The sequence below is a fragment of the Semicossyphus pulcher genome, unplaced genomic scaffold (assembly GCF_022749685.1).
Source record: "Semicossyphus pulcher isolate SPU_LCO1_2020_fin unplaced genomic scaffold, fSemPul1.0.p SCAF_12, whole genome shotgun sequence".
Classification (NCBI taxonomy): Eukaryota; Metazoa; Chordata; class Actinopteri; order Labriformes; family Labridae; genus Semicossyphus; species Semicossyphus pulcher.
Window position 1 is genome coordinate 30,397,620 of NW_027211626.1, and position 20,484 is coordinate 30,418,103.

General features: G+C 40.2%; 2 protein-coding genes across 2 annotated transcripts; one reads left to right on the forward strand and one right to left on the reverse strand.

Moving 5' to 3' along the window:
* Positions 1-6,278: 6,278 nt before the first annotated feature.
* Positions 6,279-13,157, reverse strand: ttl (tubulin tyrosine ligase). The gene is made up of 7 exons (XM_069658666.1): positions 12,428-13,157; positions 12,117-12,195; positions 11,755-11,987; positions 11,294-11,429; positions 10,926-11,195; positions 9,738-9,881; positions 6,279-9,174 (listed from the first exon to the last, which is right to left on the reverse strand). The coding sequence occupies exons 1-7, from the start codon at positions 12,594-12,596 to the stop codon at positions 8,976-8,978; spliced, it is 1,230 nt and encodes a 409-aa protein (XP_069514767.1). The 5' UTR covers positions 12,597-13,157; the 3' UTR covers positions 6,279-8,975.
* Positions 13,158-13,911: 754 nt separating this feature from the next.
* On the forward strand, positions 13,912-17,282 carry fignl1 (fidgetin-like 1). The gene is made up of 2 exons (XM_069658987.1): positions 13,912-13,992; positions 14,712-17,282. Exon 2 carries the CDS (start codon positions 14,729-14,731, stop codon positions 16,673-16,675), a length of 1,947 nt encoding a protein of 648 aa, XP_069515088.1. The 5' UTR covers positions 13,912-13,992; positions 14,712-14,728; the 3' UTR covers positions 16,676-17,282.
* Positions 17,283-20,484: the final 3,202 nt, after the last annotated feature.

Consider the following 20,484-nt stretch of genomic DNA (forward strand, 5'->3'; position numbering starts at 1 on the left):
GACCTGACTGGCAGATCACAGTATGTAAACTTACAACACTGTGTGTCAGACAGAGTGGTCAGCAACACTGGGACTCCACACGGAACAGTCCGGTCTCCCTTCCTCTTCACCACTCTGGCCACTCTGCTGTAGTTGGATGAATCAACAATGGTGAGGAGGCTGAATACAGAACTGTGGTAGTCAACTTTGTCACGTGGTGTGAGCAGAACCATCTCCAGCTTAACATGACAAAAGACAAAGGAACTAATTGTGGATCTGAGGAGGGCAAAGGCACCGGTGACCCCTGTTTCCATCCAGGGGTCTGTGGGGACATTGTGGAGGATTATTAATACTTGGATAATGAACTCGACTGGGCCAAGAACACTAAAGCCATCAACAAGAAGGGCCTGAGCTGCCTCTACTTCCTGAGGAGGCTGTGGTCCTTTAACATCTGCAGGATGATGCTGAGGATGTTCTGTGAGTCTGTGGTGGCTGGTGCTATCCTGTTTGCTGTTGAGTGCTGGGGCAGCAGGCTGAGGATAGCTGACGCCAACAGACTGAACAAACTTATCTGCAAGGCCAGTTACGCGGTCGGGGTGGAGCTGGACTCTCTGATGGTGGTGTCAGAGAGGAGGATGCTATCCTAGTTGTGTGTTATCTTGGACAATGTCTCCCACCCACTCCGTGATGTGCTGGTTAAGCACAGGAGCACGTTCAGTGACAGACTCATTCCCCTGAGGTGCACCACAGAGCACCACAGGAAGTCATTCCTGCCTGTAGCCATCAAACTCTATAACCCTCCCTCTGACTCTCTGACACTAAGACACCTATTCTTAACTGTGCACTGAACACTGTACATAAACTGGATAACAACTTGTGCCATAATCCGACTGTGCAATATTCTGTGCAATAATTTGACATACAGCATTTATACTGTTAATTTAACAATGTTGTGTTGTTGTACGTAACTATTTTACTGTATTTACTTTTATTCTGGCAATTCTATTTAATTCATATTTAAATCACCATAGAGCCCATTTCTCAGCATTTTTATATTTTGTCTTTATTTCTTATTTATTGTATATATACTGCACATACTTGACATATTTCTTACTTCTATTTATATTTCCTATATTTTTCCTTAATGCTTCTCTCTGTGTCAGAGCAACTGTAATGCCTGAATTTCCCCCCGGGGATAAATAAAGTATTTCTGATTCTGAAAAGTTTCATTCCACAAGCTCTCTCAGCTACTTTAGTCTGATAAATAAACAACTGCAGCCACCACCATAGAAATAATCTAACTCTATCTGTGGGAAACATTAGGGTAAACCAGCTCACCGCGACCTTAATCAGACCAATCGCCCCAGGGCCCATGCTCAGTGGGGGTCCCCTAATAAGCTACATTTCAGCCATAGACTGAACAACGAAACACATAAAATCCATCCAAAATAAACAAACAAAAAATTTAAAAAAATGACAGAACAGATAACAAAAAATATTTAACAAAAATAATAGAATAAAATGTTGATAGTGACAAAGGATCCAGGTCACTGAGTTTTTTCTTTCTGGTATATTTGCAAATTGCCTCGACAGTCAGCAAGAGATGACCAGGGGTTGAGTGAGCTGTGCCCAGGGCTCCAGTGGAACTGCGTGCCACTCATGGAACAAATAATAGCTGCCTGTGCTGTTTCCTTATTGGCAGAAAAAAAAAAATCAACCTAATTACGTGCTTAAAACAAGTCAAATCTTTTGAGTCTCCATGCAACGGCTTCAGAGCTCTGCAACTGACCAGTTCACACCACTGCAATTTTCTCTGCAATGTTCTGAAACGTTTTGTTGGGTTGCGAATCATTGATCTGAACTGGCCTGGCACGGATGCAGACCACTTCTTTCCTTTCAAGATTGTATGCTTCCTACGCCATTTCTGCTGATCTACAGCCTTTTGTACAATAGGAAAGCGTATATGAGCTATTTACAGCTGTAAATTTTTAAAATGACCCCTCCAGAAAGATTCAGCACCCCCTGGGCTGAAAGTCGAGGTCTGCCCCTAATGTAGACTGTTTAGCTTTGGTCACTTGGGGTTTGCCAACCCTTCGCTCCTCTCCAGCACCACCCCGTCATTCAAATATGGTTACTTCTGGCTCCAGAAAACCTACATGGCGGCGCCCAAATGCTGAAATCGAGGTTTCATATAAGCAGTCAAGAAGCCATTTCAGAATGTCATGGTGGCTATGTCCATTATTCATACAGTCTATGGACTGCTTTCTGCAGTCAGGGATTCTGCCGTTTTCTGGAACAGCACTACCTGGTGATGTTTCTGCTGAGCCATGATTCAACATTGTGTTCTATGATCTCCTGGTGTTTCTGCTGAGTCATGATAGGTTGGTAAATGAATGGTGATCATTGATGACGTCATTGTTTTTCTGTACTTTGGACACTCAAGTTGAACTTGATCAAACATCTGTTTGTCCCACACAGAATGTTCTTATTGAGAAAGACACAGAGAGAGGTAAATACACCCTTAACACAGAGAGGTGTTTCATAAAGCCTCTGGATACCTAAATCTCCAATAAACAATTAAATATGTAGTTTATGTAGTTTGATGTACATGAAAGTAAGCATCTAAAAATTTCAGAAATAAGTCAGAAATTCGAAATTTGAAATATTTTCATTTATGTTGCAGTAAACTTTTCTGATAAAGGGTTTGAATTGGCCTTGGCTAAGCTTAGATATCCATCCATCCATTATCTATTAGTCTTATCCCGTTCAGGGCCGCACAATTCTGGCTGTCATTGGGTGAGACGCTGAGTACACCCTGGACTAATGCCAACCAATCACAGGGCTGACACATAGAGACAGACAACCTTTCACACTCACGTCACCAATGAACCTAACAAGCATGTGTTTGGAGTGATTGAGGAAACTATAGTACTCAGAGGGAAGCCACGCATGCACGGGGAGAGCAACATGAGTGTCAGCAGTACTGTGATGTCTATGTAATCCATTTTTGAGGCTTTTTTATATATTTGTTAGCCATTTAATTCCCTTTAATTCCTGTGTGTGCTAGTGTCCATATAAATGTGATAATAAGTCATTGAAGTAGCATGCCTAGCAACTGAATGTCTGAGATGAGCCTGAATCTGAACATATCAGTGCTCTTGTGGGTCTAATTTCTCCCACCCATTGCAATGCTAATAAAAGTGCTAGCGTCTCCCCATATGGATTATTTTGCTGATTTGTATGTTGAAATCTGCAACTGTGAAGGCAACACCAATTTTGTGAGCTTAACTGTTTGACACATCTATATAAACCTGTACATAACTGTAGTAGATATTTTCTATTTATGTCTGAATTATCTGTGGCTGGAAAATTTCCACTGCTCTTTTCCTGACTACACTTTCCCTCATATGCAACATTGTGCTGGCCACCACAATTACCTGCTCATTTTCCGTACAGACTTCAAATCTATATTAACGTCCACATGTACCACACCTTTCCTTTCCTTTGATAGGCATGGTTATATACCCACATCTCTGGTACTTTTAACACCAAAGCGGAGGAGGACTATAGGGTCTGACTGGGAAACTCATGCAACCTAGCTTTATTTGATCTGGAAGTCCTGAAGCTCCAGCACTGCCAAGCTTTATACTTTCGTCATTAACTCGCTGAATCCTGGCCTTGTCCACTTCTCCTAACCTTTTTTAGCTCCCTCGACAAAGCTTGGACTCACCTTCTCATCCTTCTTCCTGAATTGAAGCAATATTTTAAATTCCCACTTCTCCGTCGTATTACAAACAACCTTGTCTCCTTCCTTTAAACTATTCTCCTCAAAGCTTTTTTAATTGCTCTTTAATTGTGGACATCCTTGCATCTTGTCCCCATCTTATAATTTGGAGACTAAATCTACACCATTGGAGGCAGCTGCGTTTTTGCAGAATTCATGCCACCCTGTGGCTTTCTCCAAAGCATGCAACCCCGTGGCTGGGTTGGCATGATTTGGAAAAACCTCCTCATTTTCTTTCACCAGTGCCATGGTGAAAGAGCTGTGCCAGATGTTCTGCTGACCCACTGTGGCCAAAATGATCGGAGAAACCTCAAGAGTGTTAAGCTCTCTGCCGGGATTATGCAGGACCCACAGTATGTCCACCAGGAGATCCCTTATATGAAAATCATCTACTCTGCCAGCACCCAGTAATGCCAGTTAAATGTTAATCATGCATGATCTGTCAAAAGTTAAGGCTTCGCTACACAACCTTTAGTAACCCTTCGTGATCTAAAGGATCTTAAAAGGTTCATAAAAAATTTCACATATGAACTCTCAATGTACCATAAAAGCTTTTCTTAAAGGGATAGTTAGGGTTATTTGAAGTGGGGTAATATGAGGTACTTGTAAGTGTACTACGAACAGTAGATAATGGCATCATATTGAAAATAACATTTCAGATTAAATGTACCCTATATATATATATTTTTTTTTTTTTCACGGCTTCACCTTGATGTCAGACGGCCTTTTCCATCGGTACTACGTCTTACTCTGCACAACGACCCTGTATAGCTACACATGCAGCACAGGACATCAGAGCAGCTGTATAGGTAGTGTCCAGAGACAACAAGTATAAGAAAATCTTATCGAAACCAAGAGGTGCCACAATGCAGTGTATCACACCGTTTGGGTCAGATAGTGCCGTGGCTAGCACAGACTGAAATCAAACTTCACTTTTTTGAAGAAGTTTGTTTTGTTCTTGCTTGTGTTTTTTCAGTCGGTTCAAACAATGAGTGGCGTGGTCACCACTTAGATTACACCGAGTTCTGTTGAGTGATAATGGCTTTATAGTGGTGGCTAGCTCCGCTGAATGTAAACATCAACACTCCACGCAGAACACTGAGACAATTCTATGTCTGCACTGATCACTGCACTGATTATGCAAAACCTACGCCAAATATTCCAGCAAGACTCTTGCTAAAGAGCACCACTGTGCCCAAGTATTGAGAATGTTATCGCTAAATAAATAAATGAATGAAACAACTCGCTAAGCAACCACAGAAGTTTTCCCCTGTCTGTTTTCTCCAGTCTCATCTGTAAAAGTACTTTCTGTGTGTACTCTTCTTCATAGAGTGTCCTCTGGTCTTCCCCGTGACGAGCATTTAGTTGTTTCCATAATACAGTATTTTCTTTTACTTGTTATCTCTTCTATAAACAAGCTGCCCCATATAGTGTACACTTAAACTGAAATGTTCTTTAAAATGTAGGACTCTTGAGTGGCGAAAGTACAACAGACCCACCCTGAACAGGATGCGTAAAAGGGGCTCGTAATAGTCTTCAGGTGTATGCCTGCCAAGGACAGAGGCAAATGACTGAACCACAATAGCGAAGAAAACGTTTTTGTATTAGGGAACATTCTCTGTTTTTTTCTTCTTCTTTTAAATAACTTTTGGAGTGTAACTAATAGGTTCAGGGAATCTTTGACTCCTCCTATAAACTGTACTATACTACATATTAAGATTTAGTACTATGATCTGGCCATTTAGATATTTGATAAAAAAAACTTTAATGTAAAATAATATAAGGAGCATCCGCTGAATGTTCTCTTATGTTTTAAAAAAACCTTAAGGTTCTGTTAAACAAATATTATTGCAAGAACCAACTCCTAAGCGGACATGCAGTCATACATTTTATTTACTCTGTTTTCCTGTAATAACAATTAATTTCCAGTTTTTTTTTCTGGGATCTTGACTTCTTCATCTCAAGATAGCAATGCTGCACAGCTGTAATGTCAGATGGTCATAATTCATATACAGAGTTGCAAAAGCACAAAACAAACATAGATATAGGCTTAACTTACATCATTAGTGTGGGCAATGGCAGCATGGCATGTCCTGATCTGTAATATCACAGTGACCAGACTGTTGTTTTGTTTTCTAGATCCCCAGAAAAAGATCTCGTAATCACAAGAAAACAAGCGTTGTTATTCTGATATAACGAGAAAAATAAGTTGAGATCTCGAGTAAACAGCTGAGATTAACTCGTTATCAAGGGAAAATGGAGTAAATAAAATGTGTCGGTGCCAGTCCACTTAGGGATTCCGTAATGTAGGTATATACACTATGGTAGGTATATATGAAGCTATATATACAGTATATACACACATATACAAATGTATATTTATCTATTTATTTATTGTTTTGGTTATCAATTTCATCCCTGCGCCTCGTATGGAGTTGTGTTAAGACTAGAATGACTAGAATGAGGAGGATATCAAATGGACCATTTTAAGCAATAATTTACACATGACAGAAGCTGGTTGATAGTAAGGTTTTTTAATTTTAGTATTACTATTTCTGATAAAGACAAATGTTCATGCAAGATTTTTGAAAAGAAAAAAAACATCAGCTACAAAAACACAGCACTGACATTCCTCTGAATAGTACACTTGCTTTTGGATCATGTTGTCCAATTAATGTGAAATGTCCAGATTTTAACAACTACAAACATTGACATTTTACAATGAAAATACAGCATGAATTTGGTCTTTGGTAAGATAAGGAAATACTGAAAAAATGTGAAACTAAGTCTGGTGTGCAAATAACTCTGAGGATGAGAGGAAATGACATCATTAAATTCAAACAGGGAGTGAAGCTAATTCAATTTAGTTTGCACAGACAAATAAAGGTGCATTTAAATGCTGGAGGTCCATTGCTTCCTGTTATCAATATGCAATTCCCTCTAAGGCACCCTTCCCTTTAATGGAAAGGTTATTTACCTACAAATTGAATGAAATAAATACTGATAGTTTGTTTTTGATACTTCATAAATCAGCAAACACTTGTAACCCATTTGCCTATACAATCATAATATAATTACCAATTTCCTACAACATTACTATCCTTCTTAACTTTCAAACATAATTTCAGCTACAGCAGGGCTCTGTAATACATCACAGAAATGGATTTATAATATGTTCTTAGTTACAGGGATTCATTTACAGTATTCCTTCAGTAAAACGGTTCAACTTTCACAGTGTAACCTGCTCTGTAACATTTCCATATTTCTGACCTTCAGTCACTTGCATATCTTATTTCCCAGAGTCATCTGGTAAAGACAAATATACAGTTATTAAAAACAGAAATAAATCCTCTGATGGTGTCCCTAAACTTCTTTTGGTCACCACATGGGAATCAAACATTTGAACTTTGCTAAATATAGAGGAACAGCAGAGATTAGAAACATTATGAGAGTAACAGCATCTAGACCTCCTAAAAAACATATTCTTTAAAATGAGCCCCTGGACACACAACAGTTGAAACAACTACCAAACATGCAACTGTCATCAATTTGTACCTAATTTAAAGATACATTTATACAGGAAAACTAAATATTGTTCTAACAAACAGTCCCAACAGTTACATAAAGCAGTTTTCAAAACACGTCTTCTCAGACAATTAATTCAAAGATGTCAACTATTCACAAGAGATTAAGTCAACAATGAAAAAAATTAAATATTTTAAGGACCCCATGAAACAAAAAATACAGTCATTCATGAAATTCAACTCCGATTAAAACAAAAACAAAGAGTGTAAAAGTGTTTCAAACAGTGACATGATCAAACAGCAGCAGTAACTGAAGAGGCAGTGACGAGATAAAAACCTGTGACTGACTTTCCTTTGCCAAAAACACATTTGACACATTATTATAAAATGGTCAAGACTTGCTCTATACGTTATGTCATGAAATTACTCTTTTGTGATTTCACTCAATACAAATAAAAATACATTGACTTATTGGTATTTTATTAGACTAGTGTAGGTATGAAGTAGGACGTACATATGTTTTTATATTTTTTTCCACTCTAAAGTCTTATCTACACGTTTATTTAATCAGTTTGATTTCATGGGGTCTTCAATGTTGTTAATAATCAATAACACTCTTTGTACAATCTACTTTCATTTTAACAGTTTGAAAACATAATCGGCACACTTGTTGGAAACACTTTACAATGTCAGTCTATCTTTTCATTAATCATTTAAAACACAGACATTAGGGCAGCTCTTTACAAACTAAGGCAGAAGGTTCTGGGGGACTTCAATTAGGATGCATACTACTACATGCTTTCAAACAAACATGCTCTCTGAAATAACAAATGAAAACAGAGTGTCTTCAGCTGGACTATTTTGTTAAGAATCTCTTCAGAGAGGATTAATAAGCTAATACTTATTTACCTTACCTTTTTTTGGTGTTTTCTTTTCTCTATCCTCTGCCATACAGAGCCAGTAAACGCAGACTTACACCTGAGTTTACCACATGATGGACGGTCTCCTTGTTCACATATCCTACCCAGCTGCCCTGAATATAATATGTTGTCTCCACTTCGTCAAGGTAAGGGCAATGTTGATCTCAAGGCCAGTCTTTAAAAAGATTTTTTTTTAAGTGTCTGATGAGAAAAATGTTTTTTTAAATTAAGCAAATCTACTGAGATCTCAAATATCAAGAATGTGTTTTATGCTAATACTTGTGGACCATAAACGCATGGGCTTTTTTTTTTTCAGCAACAGTGCAAAGGCTTATAGGTAAGTAAAAGTCACAGAAAAAGAGTATGCTAAGTGGCAGTCTTTTTAAGGGAGCGTGGCTGGAAATGTAAGGCACTACAGTCTCAGTTGGAGCGTCTCTGCATCTTTTAGACCTCCATTGATCTGTTTGGGGAGAAACTGGTGGTTGAACTGAGATGGAAGGGACTTTTTTTCTCATTCAGAAACTCCCAAAAAGTTTGTTGATCGGTGCATAACCATCCTCATAATAATTATAGTATGCATCATCAATAGAACTGAGATCATTTCTGCAGTTCAGTAATTTTCTTAGAAAGAAAGACCCCCTCCAGGCGTAAAAGCACAGGTACAAATAAAGGCTTGGCTGGCTGGCATGTGCTACTTCTCAGGTAGAGAGTTTAGGAGAGCATGGAAGAAGCTTCTAATAAGGTGGAGATGCGGTAAGATTTGTGCGCTTACAGTCGAGTGAAAGGGCCCATGTGAAGGGGCGCTCTCAGTTTGGGAGAGGAGCAGGAATTGGTGGTGAAAGTGGAGGATGGGGAAGAGGAATATGGTGAAGAAGAAGCAGATGAGGAGTCACAGCCACTGTTGAGAGTAAAGACACTGGAAACGGCCACATCAACGATACCTTGACACAGCTCTGGATATAGTTTCCTGAAGGAGAGAGGGAAAACAGAAGAGCCAACTTGGCATCACACTTGTGTTACTGACCGAGTTTAAACAAGGTCTATATGTAAACAGTCCCAACCCACAACTGGCAGTGACGTTGCACTAGACATTAAATCTACAGTAGCTTAGGAATTTAATTTGCATAATAACATGGCATTTTAAAACTCCATGTTCATTTATGAGTCATTGTTCCCAAAATAAAAATTCATGAGGAACAAAATTCTTTCTACTCTAGTTTTTAGCTTTTAACTAATGGTAATGTTTTTGAAGCCGACTCTGACCCTCCCTGGAAGACAAACAACCTATTTATACTTCAACATCTCACCTCAGAGACTTTTAGATAATAAGGAATATAAATAGAAGCTTTTCCCCCTATATTATAAACACAAGCAAAAAAACATTTGTCAAAATGTAGGTTGGAGCAAAAGATATAAATACAAGACACAGCTGTAAAATTTCTAGAGGCAGAAAACAGTTGTAAAAGTCAAGTAAAACTGAACAGGATGCTAAGAAAGAAACGCATGAATAATGAGCTGAATGCTACTAACTGTGCACAGGCTGGAGCCCCATTGATCTCAATGAGCCACACTTTGAAGCTCTGGTCCAACATGAAATCAAATCCAAAGAGCTGGAAGCTCTGGTAGGACAGGTGCTTGGTGCTGATCGTCGGTTCAATACACGTCAGACATGACCTGTGAAAGCAGACAGCTAATTATTTTTCAGTAACCTGGCTGTTGATAAAACACCCAAACAACTTCATGTCATGTCATGATTGTCAGTACAAACATGTGAAACCATACATTAGGAACATTTCAGGCTTTAACAAATAGGAAAATAAACAGACATTACAGACCATTACAGACCTCTACTGCTATTTGAAAATAAATTGCACAATAAAAATGCCTCCTCCCAGGAGCTGGTTTAGCTCAGCGGTTAAATTGGCGGCTCATGTATGAAGGCTACAGTCCTCGATGCAGCGGCTCCAGGTTCGACTCCCACCCTAGCCTCTACTTCAAATGTTTATCTATTACTAATATTAAACACTACATGTGTACTAATAATACTGCTTTGCTGTATTTGCTTTTCTTTCTTGATAATAAAAACGGATAATAAATGGCTACAATGTTTAACAACAGTCAGAAGTCAGACATAAATATAAAAATATTTATTTTAAAATGTTCTCAATAATATTCCGGTTAGTAAGACTTGGGGTCTACAGCCATGCGAGCGGCTCTGTGAGGCTTAAAGTAACCTTGAATTTGAAAGCTAACTAGCATGGCAAATTATTCATGTTGATACTTTGTTTTCGTTGTTAGGCAACATTTCTTTCTTAGTTCCACAATGATGATTGAATTGTCTGATTGAATGCTATGGACTGGTAAGGATCTTTTTAAAAGCTGACATTAGAGGCTTAACAACGTTGTCAAACAACAACAAAGTTTCTCTTGTTTGTATCCATTAATCTGGAAGACTAAAATGTTGACCTTGAGGCAACATGAACAAGAATATGTTATTTACTAAAACTGTCAACAGATTTGACTAGACAATTCAGTCAGTTGTGTCTTTGACGACGCAGATATGCCATGATATGTGGGTTTTTTTTGAGTGGGATACAGTACAAAATGGTATATAAACTTTAAGATGATGTGACATGTGTGAGATGTGAATGACAGGCTATGCTTTCGATTTTATAAGATCCAAACATAAAAACAGTGGCAAAATGCAAAGGGACCTACTTTATGATCTGTTTGATCTGAGGTAATATGGTGGTCTCCAGGGCAACATTGTGAGTGTTCAGCAGGTACAGCCTGAATTCATCAAAGAACATCTCGTTCCCCTCCTCATATCGTCCATAGTTCTGGGAATGCTCTTTCTGGATGCAGTGATTGGTCAAGTGGCTGGTCATGTCCTGGAGGTCAGAGCTGTTGTAGGGCTCTGAGGAAGTACGCAGCACACCCTCCCGGTATAAATAGATGTTGTACTGATGGTCCACTAGCACCCAGCTCCTAGCAATAACATAGTATTTCCAATTAGAGCCTCGGTTACAGTGTTCAGACAAATAAGCACATTCTCTGTATGTTTGTGTTAAACATAAAAGACTTGCCTTATGTCAAACTTCCGGTGTCCTGGCTCCAGAAGCAGAGGTTTCTCCAGGTACTTCTGAATCACATGAACCTGTCCCTGATTATCTATGTGCTCCAGCAGCTGATTAGCATCATGGGATATCAAAATGCCAGCACCTGTTGTGGTTAAAAAAAAAGAATTATGCTAAGCTGCCAAAGATGCCATCTACCACATCCTTAATATACAATTATAAATCAGTTTGAAATCATTTATTATAAATCAGTTTATCATTACACACAAATTAGTAAATCATATAGAGAAAAGGAGAGTTTAGCTCTGCTAAAGGAAATGGTTGCCTTGGTTCAACATTTCAGTACAGCTTAGAAATAGTATGTTATCTTTTTGATTGAAGTTAATATAATTTAGAAGCTACTGAAGGGGAAATTTATGACTAGCTTGATCAACTTGTATCTTGGATTTAAACAGGTTAATAACTTTTACCTTTAGCTCCAGCTGAAGACTTGGCTATCCATACTGTGCCTTCCCCGCTGTCTTTTTTAGTAAGATAGGAGGCCAAAAACACTTCCCGTTCATCCGTTTTGGGGTTGTTCTTTAAATGGCTAATGCCATTGGTGGCTGGAGCAACAGGGGTGTTGAGGTTAGTGGGATAAATGATGTAGGATTCTGGGAACCAGTTCTGAGAGTCAGACAGTTCTGGGCTGGTCTTTATTAGCCTAATGGTAAAGAAGGGAAATGGTCAGCTAATGCAACCCCTTTGAATAATTTGTTGAAAAGTGCACTATTAACATGAAATATAACAAAACAAAGATATGTATTTTCTGTTTAAAAAGACAGTTACACACTTGACCAACGACGCCTTTCTGCAAAGCTTGTCTGCTCCTCTGTAGTAATTCACCAGCTGCACCAGTCCTGGCTCATGACCTGTAAAGTTCAAGTGATGACACTTAAAATTAATTAAAATACCCAAATGTGCACACTGGCAGAATCCTGACTGCACATCTATCAGAGACAAAATAATTTCACAGGATGCTGGAACATGCAGCCATGCAGAGTCATAGCAACTGTCTCGTCCTGAGTGGATGTACATCAGTTGTAGCACACACAGACTTCTCTTTCTGCATATATATCATATATATAAAGGACCAAAATTTACCTAGACGTCCAAAGGGCAGTCTGTTCCGTTCACCAAGCATAAGGTTGAATCTGGGATTGTCTCTTTTTAGCCTCTTCCACTGACCAGTTGCAAGGAGGATTTTGGAAACTTCTGCATATACAGTACTGTTGTCATCACGGGTGACAAAAGTGTACATCGGAGAATTCATAATGCCAATCTAACTACGAGGTGAAGTAGAATATAAAGGATTGAATGTGTAAATTACTTATCTTACTAGCTAGTTTATGAGGCTATCTAGTTGTCACAGCAGCAGACGGACTGTTCAGGGTTATCTCCTCGGTCCCAGCCATGATGATGAGTCAGTCATATACAGTCCACACTTTTCAGTTTGCTAAATCACACTATTGCTCTGAAGCTCCTATTTACAATTCTTAGGCTAATATTGATTTACATGAAACATCATAACATGTTAATGGGAAGCGTTTCTATGTTATTCCACAGACAGAGGTCCTTCAGTAATCCAGACAAGGGTGTGACTGACTGCTGCTACCGGCTCCTAGGGCTGGTCCCGTCTGGATTAATTTACATCCCGCCTCCTGATTACCGATAGCAAACAGACTGCGAACTGGGACGAGTTTTCCAACTTTTCTGATGTTCCTACTCAAAGACAGAGACTTCAATCAAATAATGCGAAATATCTACCCAGTTAGCTAAATAGCAATAGCACAAAGGCACACCATTAGCCCACCGGCGGCGTATGCTTTTCCCAAGCTTTGCAGCCGCTGTCATCCACTGTCGACAGCATAAACAAAAAGCTCTACGGTTGTGGTTATTGTAGTTTATACCCGCCCGGATATAACAGAATGTTGTTGTTTAACGGTTTCCTTTTCCTCAAATGTAACTGAACATAACTGAAGCTGCGAGTTATGTTAACGTATTGTTTAATTGCATATAATTTATTTTGCAATCCAGTGAAAGAGTGAATTTCAATACCATCAGTACATCATTTCCCAGAGTGCAACACGATATAGCGACTCTTTACTTAAATTTGTTTTGTGTTTGAGGCCACAAGATGGCGACCTACACCTCACAACAACCTTTACCTACTGTTGAAATCAAGGTGCAGAGAAAACTTTTAAACACAAGAAGAAGTTTCTCAATCTAGGTAAAGGGCCGCGTCTTTTCTGATTAATTATCAAGTCTCGTTACGCTGTTAACGCAGCATTAACCCAGTGACCGCTCTCTCGGCAACCCTGGAGAATAAATGGAGCACTCCCTAGTTGTAACAATTCATGGGCCGCGCTCCCATATTTTTAAACAATTAATTTGCTCTGGCTGAGCTCTTTGGTGTTCTCTGATTTTACTCCGAGATTGACTTTTTGTTAATAGATTAAAGATAACGTTAGGACTGTTTTAGCTGAGTTTCTAAATGTGGTGAAAGAAATGGTGAAATACATATGTATCGGTTCTAAAAAAAACGAATTGGAACGTAGCAGGAAGTCGTCTTAGTACAGCAGAAACAAGTGGCGGGAGTTTGCGCAAGCGGCATAAAACTTTTGCTTGTCGTGCAGCATCTACATGTTTCTGTCATAATACCGTAAAAAGTAAGTGATGTCTCTCATCCTTAGTATCGATACCTGTTGCGTTGTGTGGATAATGTTTAGTGAGTACTTAACGTTAATGTCTGTAGCATGTAGTACGTCCTGTCTATAGGTTGTTTACCAGCTCACTAAGCTTTACCTTCCCGGTAAATGAATGATATACCCTTAATTGTAGGTCACTGCAGCAGCATTGCCAGACAACATCCCTCTAGTACAGCAGCTACATACCCATTCAATTATATATGAAGTCTAATTGCACATACAGTGGCGTAAGAAAGTTATTTTCTAATCATTTAAATTAGTACTCATTGGTAGTATATTGTTGTCTTAGGGAGCTTTGTCAACGCTGAGAAAAGGAACCTTGATGTAGGTAATCTCAGCGGGGTCATTTAGACTAACAATGCGTGCTTTTTAAAATGGAAGAGTTTCAAAGAAGAGTTTATTAACCAGCTCTCATAAGAAAATGCTACTCAAATAAGATGCTAATGGTGGGATCCGGCTTGATTAGAGTTCGATCCATACTGTTGGCTAAATGTCATGAGACCTCAGCCTCTGCTACTATAACATAAACCATGTTTTAGCCCATTTGTCAAATGCCAGATAACAGATTGTAAAGTGAGGAGGTACCATATTTTTGTGTGTATGGGTCAGGGATGATGTGTGCCTTTGCTTTTCCTGAGGTCATGTATTTTTAATAACTTTTGTCCCCTCTCCCTCACCAGACTGGAGCAGGCCAGGCATGAGTGGTGCACACCTGGACGAATGGCAGAGGAGGTCCTTTGACATTTCATCTGGCAACTATACACCTGAACAGACGGCCGATGCCTACCGGGCCCACATCCTCTCCATTCAGTATGCATGGGCAAGCGTCGAGATCTCTCAGGCCGGCATGGCCAGCCTGCTCAGGACCTACTCGGAGCGCTATGCTGCAGTGCTGGACTCGGATGACCCCCGCAAAGGGCTAAACAACTATGCAGAGAGTGCGCTGCATCTGGCACGCAGTCAGAGAAATTACAGTAACAAATGGGAGTCGTCCCTGACCATGGAGAGTGTGCTGGAGCTGCCCAGTGTACAGAAGATGATTCAGGCAGTGGAAGGGGGAGGTTGCTCCCTGGTGGCACCAGGAGATGTAAACATATGTGTGGGGCAAGAGAGCAGAGGAAACCTCTTGTCTGCTCCCTTAACTGGAGTCAGGACAGAGGCTGTGTTGCTCAAACCTATAGCACCACCACTGCCTAAAAAAATAGACATTAGCACTGCCAAAAATTCTGCGACTAATTTTACATCAGAGAGGCCAAGAGGCTCTGAGGGCAGCTCAGGTAATCCAAATTCATTCTCCCGACCTCCAGTTCGACCGCAGTCTGTGTTTAGTCACTCTTCTTCAGTTCTTCCACAGGGACACAAAGGCCCTGCAGGGGGGACACATAATTATCAGTCCTCCCTCCTCTCTAACTCCAACCCTACTAAGCGCAAGAATTTTTACAACCCAGATGTAGGAGATGGTGGCAGGGGGCAACATGGAAGTCTAGCAGGAAGCGATCCGCGAGCTGGAAGCAATTTCAAAACGGCTCATGAGCAGTTCATAGTTGATCAACAGAGAAAGCATTCCCATCAGCCCCAGAAAGGTCAGACCACTGGCATGTCAGCAACTGTTAAGAAATCTCTGGGTGCTAACAGACCTCGAGGGGCATCTTCTAAATTTGTATCACCTATTCCACGACATGAGGAGGAAGAAGGTGGGGCGAGCCAAGATTTCAATCAGGAACCGCAGATGATGGATGATCGTCTAAAAAACTTTGAGCCAAAGATAATTGAGCTGATCATGAGTGAGATCATGGACCACGGGCCTCCTGTTGCCTGGGATGACATAGCAGGCCTGGAGTTTGCCAAGACTACCATAAAGGAGATTGTGGTTTGGCCCATGCTGCGACCTGACATATTTACTGGCCTTCGGGGTCCACCTAAAGGCATCCTGCTGTTTGGACCCCCAGGGACTGGAAAAACTCTGATAGGAAAATGCATAGCTTGCCAGTCAGGTGCTACCTTTTTTAGCATTAGTGCTTCATCGCTTACATCCAAGTGGGTGGGGGAAGGAGAAAAAATGGTGAGAGCCCTGTTTGCCATTGCCCGCTGCCACCAGCCTGCTGTCATTTTCATTGATGAAATTGACTCACTGTTGTCCCAGCGGACAGACGGCGAACACGACTCATCACGTAGGATAAAGACAGAGTTCCTGGTCCAACTGGACGGGGCAGCCACGGCAGCCGAGGACCGCATCCTGGTGGTGGGTGCCACCAACCGCCCTCAAGAGATAGATGAGGCTGCACGACGACGCCTGGCAAAGAGGTTGTACATCCCGCTGCCTGAAGCCACCGCCCGATGGCAGATAGTGACTAACCTCATGACTCGAGAGAAGAACCAGCTGGGTGAGCAAGAGCTGGGGAGCGTGGTAACAGCTACAGAGGGCTTCTCCGGAGCTGACATGACTCAGCTGTGTAAAGAGGCAGCACTGGGGCCAATCCGTAGCATCCAGTTCAGTGACATCGCCACTATAAGTGCAGATGAGGTGCGACCAATCCTCTACAGTGACCTCCAGGAGGCCCTGAAGACAGTACGTCCCAGTGTTTCATCAAAAGACTTAGAGCTGTATGAAGAGTGGAATAAGACTTTTGGATGTGGACGGTAGACTTGGCTGTTGCTTATCTCATTTTGAACTGAGTAAAGAAAAACTGTTAAGATTCATTTCTTAAAAACTCTAAGACAGTCTTACCAAAAAGCTTTGAGTTCTAACTAGCAGTTTTTTTCCTGTGTCCAACAAGCAATTTGAATGACTTAGTTAATTTCTTTACAGCCAGCCTGTTTTGTAATCCATTAACACTATCCCTTACGTTCAGATGGGGCAATAAGTTAAAACAAGTAAATAGTGTGTTTGAATAGTTTTTGAAAATGTCTGAAATGCAGCCATTTACCTGTTATAGTTATTTACAGATATCTTTGTAGTGACAGAATTCTGTTGTGAAAAATGTGTTTAGAAAGTGATTTTCAGGAGTTTGTTTAGATGTTAATCTTATTGTTGCTTTGTGGGTTTGTGTAAACATAAAGCCCTATGGCATGATGGGAACACGGACCGTGTTCCAGGCAAAGCAATGATCTCTGTACTTTGTGTTCCTTATGGCAATAAGCATTCTTTTGTGTATTATTTTAAGGATGAATCTTCAGTATGTTCCGTATTCATTCACTGATATTGATACTCTGAAGTGGATCATATACAGTAGGTCAAAACATACAATTTTCCTTGCTTTGGTTTGTTTTAATTAATAACATTTTATTTATTTCTGATTAAATAAAAAATAATTCTAAAGTACATATTTGTTCAAGTCTCAGAATAAACACAATAAAGGTAAAAGGAGCTTTATTTGCTCATTGCTATAAAATTTAGCTTGAAGTGTCACACTCAAATTTAGCTTGAAGTGTCACACTCAAATGTTCCTGAAGTTGAATGTGCTCCTCATATAGAATATGGGCAGGTCAGAGAATATTCTGGGGCTAATGTTTAAAAAAAAACAACAAATATATAGATTAACTTGTTGGCTTAATTTATTCACTATCGTTGTTTATGTATATGAATGGCATTTAGTCTCTAGAGGAAAACGTGTTTAATCTACTTCTGAGTGGTAGTTTAACAGAGATTTAATACTATTGATGTGTTTTATTTGAATGCTTTACTGGTCATACACAAACTGTCCTGAAGAGGACCATTATAGATTGTGCACACATGAAATTCCCATGTAAATTTAATGAAACAATCTTCAAAATCTGGAAGACCATGAAAAAATGACTCATTTATTTTTCATCTTTTTGTCAAGCCCCTAATTAATATTTTAGACATCTGTGGTTGGCCACTGTATTGAAACTTTGTTGAATTAGCCAGCAGTGAAAGTAGCCACACAACACCCCCTTGGGCATCTCCAAACATGGGGACTCCTCACAGCTGGACCAGAACAGATGCACAGAATTCCTCTGGTGCTGGCTGGATCCATAGAGTATGGACTGAAAACGGTGCCATATGGTGTAAGCTTGTAGCTCAATTTGACTGTGACTGTGCAGCAGTGGTCACATCTGGGGTTGTGTGGTCACAAACACACACAGCCAAAAAAATTAAACAAAATTTTATGTCATTTTACTGCCTTTATGCTTACTATTCAAATTTTGAATAATGACATCTGAAATTAATGTATCACCTTTGACTTAGGGTGTTTAAGTATCCTGGAGAAGGTGATGTGATGTTTTTTTTATAACTGATTTATGTTGCCAGTTTGGAATATTGTAGGTAGTTGTCACCAGAGATTAGGTAAAGACAGTGATGGAGGAAGAACTCGGAATCATAACTTAAGTAAAAGTATATCTATCTGTAGAAATATTTTATCAGAAATAAAAGTTCACCTGAGTTGAAGCTTAGATGTATTATCAGCACATAAAGTTATGATCCTCATGTGTTTCATAAAATAAGCCACTAAGCAAGTGCTTTCAGTGGTTTGATATCACAATTACTGTTACCACCAGGGACCTTTACAAGTTTAAACGTTTACTCCATTTGCCTTATTCAGAGGCTGTTAATACTCATGCATCAGTGTATAGTAGTGTTTTACTGTTGTAGCTGAATGAGCTGCATCCAATCAAAACTGCCGTTATTCAGTTAGTTAGTTTAGTTCAGTGAGGTTCCAACATCTGTGGGGTTGCGGGTGATTAATGGGGTGTGTAAGAAGGAAGAAAAAAGTACACAAACTTACATTAACTTGATTAACTTTACTGTTATCTTGGTATAAAATACATTTTACGACTTTTCTCTAATATTTTATTTTGTGAAAATTGGTTAATGTTGGGACTGCACGGTTGTGCAGTGGTTAGCACTATTGCCTCCCAGCTAGAAGGTTCCTAGTTCCAACCACAGTGCGGACGAAGTTGGCCTTTCTGTGTGGAGTTTGCATATTTTCCCTGTGCATGCGTGGGTTCCCTCTGGGTTCTCCGGCTTCCTCCCACAGTCAAAGACATGCTCGTCAGGTTAATTGGTGACTCTAAAATTGCCTGTAAGTATGGATGTGAGAGTGAAAGGTTGTCTGTCTCTATGTGTCAGCACTGTGGTTGACTTGTCCAGGGTGTAACCCCGCCTCTTGCTCAATGACAGCTGGGATAGGCTCCAGCCCCCTGCGACCCTGAACAGGATAAGCAGTATAGAAGATGGATGGATGATATTGCCTTACAAAACAGTTAAATCTGACAAGTTAAGAGGAACATTTTTTCTTTGCTGGAACTGCCAAAAACATCTGAAACTTGTCAAGGTGCCCCTGGGAGACACTCATTTTTTAGTAAATTGTCACAGGCTACACGTTCGGGGACAGCTGGTGTTATCTCAAGACTAATAAATGAATCCAATGTATTTAATGCTGAAAGGTGGCATAGAAGTACGGCGCAGAAAATAGAAAATACTCAAGCAATGTTCAAGTACCTCAAAATGTACTAGGTATAGTTATTTAGTGAGAATATTCAGTTTATTTGAACCACTGTGTAATGACCATTCACTTGTTGCACAAATTCAAGCATACAGATTGATTTAATCAAGAAATGTTAAATTAATTCATATTCCCAAATAGACATCCAGTTATGTGAAAAAGGTCAAGAGGGGCAATTCAAAGGCCCCACATCATTGAGAAACAATAAGTGATCATCTATTAATGGAACGCAGTCGTGTAAAGTGTAAACATGCACAAACATTTTGTTGGATCCTGTAAACAGCACAATTGGAAGTGGTTAAGTCTGATTCTTAAAGAAGTATTTCAGTCAGCTGGCTGAAAGGGGAAGTGAGATTTGGGATTCTGGCAGGGCCATAGTTGGTTGGCCAGATTTTCCCTCTCATGCAAATGCCCTCCCTCCCCTGTTGGGTCCCATTCAAGCGTGGGGGGGGGGGGGGGGCTCAGCGCTGGCCACAGCTGCTTCCCGTTTCTGCTAATTCACACAGCAGCCATCTGGATGCAGCTGTCGCAGCACAATGCCGCCGAGCTCTTTTGCCGGCCTCTGTTGAGCCTCTCCAGACAGGCTTGGCCCTATGAGCCCCGGCCCCTGCCTTCTGCTCCAGTGCCTGATTCTCCCTGTCCCAGCTCTCTGCTGCTGCTGCTCCTCAGAGGCCCAGTGGTGCTCTTCGGGTACATGTCAATGTGCTGGTTTGTGTATGTCTCCACACTCAAATACAGTCTTTTGTGTGTGCGCTGCCTATGCTACCAGTTGTCCCTCTATGTTCGATTTAACATAAGGTCTCTTTGCAGACACATGCTTCTGTAATGTCTTAGTCAATTCTCTATCCAATTGGCATGTTCGGTTACTTGTAGGATAATAATAAGAAAATTTTTAGCTGGAAATTAGGCTTTAAAACGACTAAAAACTTAGACTATAATATTAACATTTGATGGATATTAGGTTTTTTTGTACACTTCTTCTCTG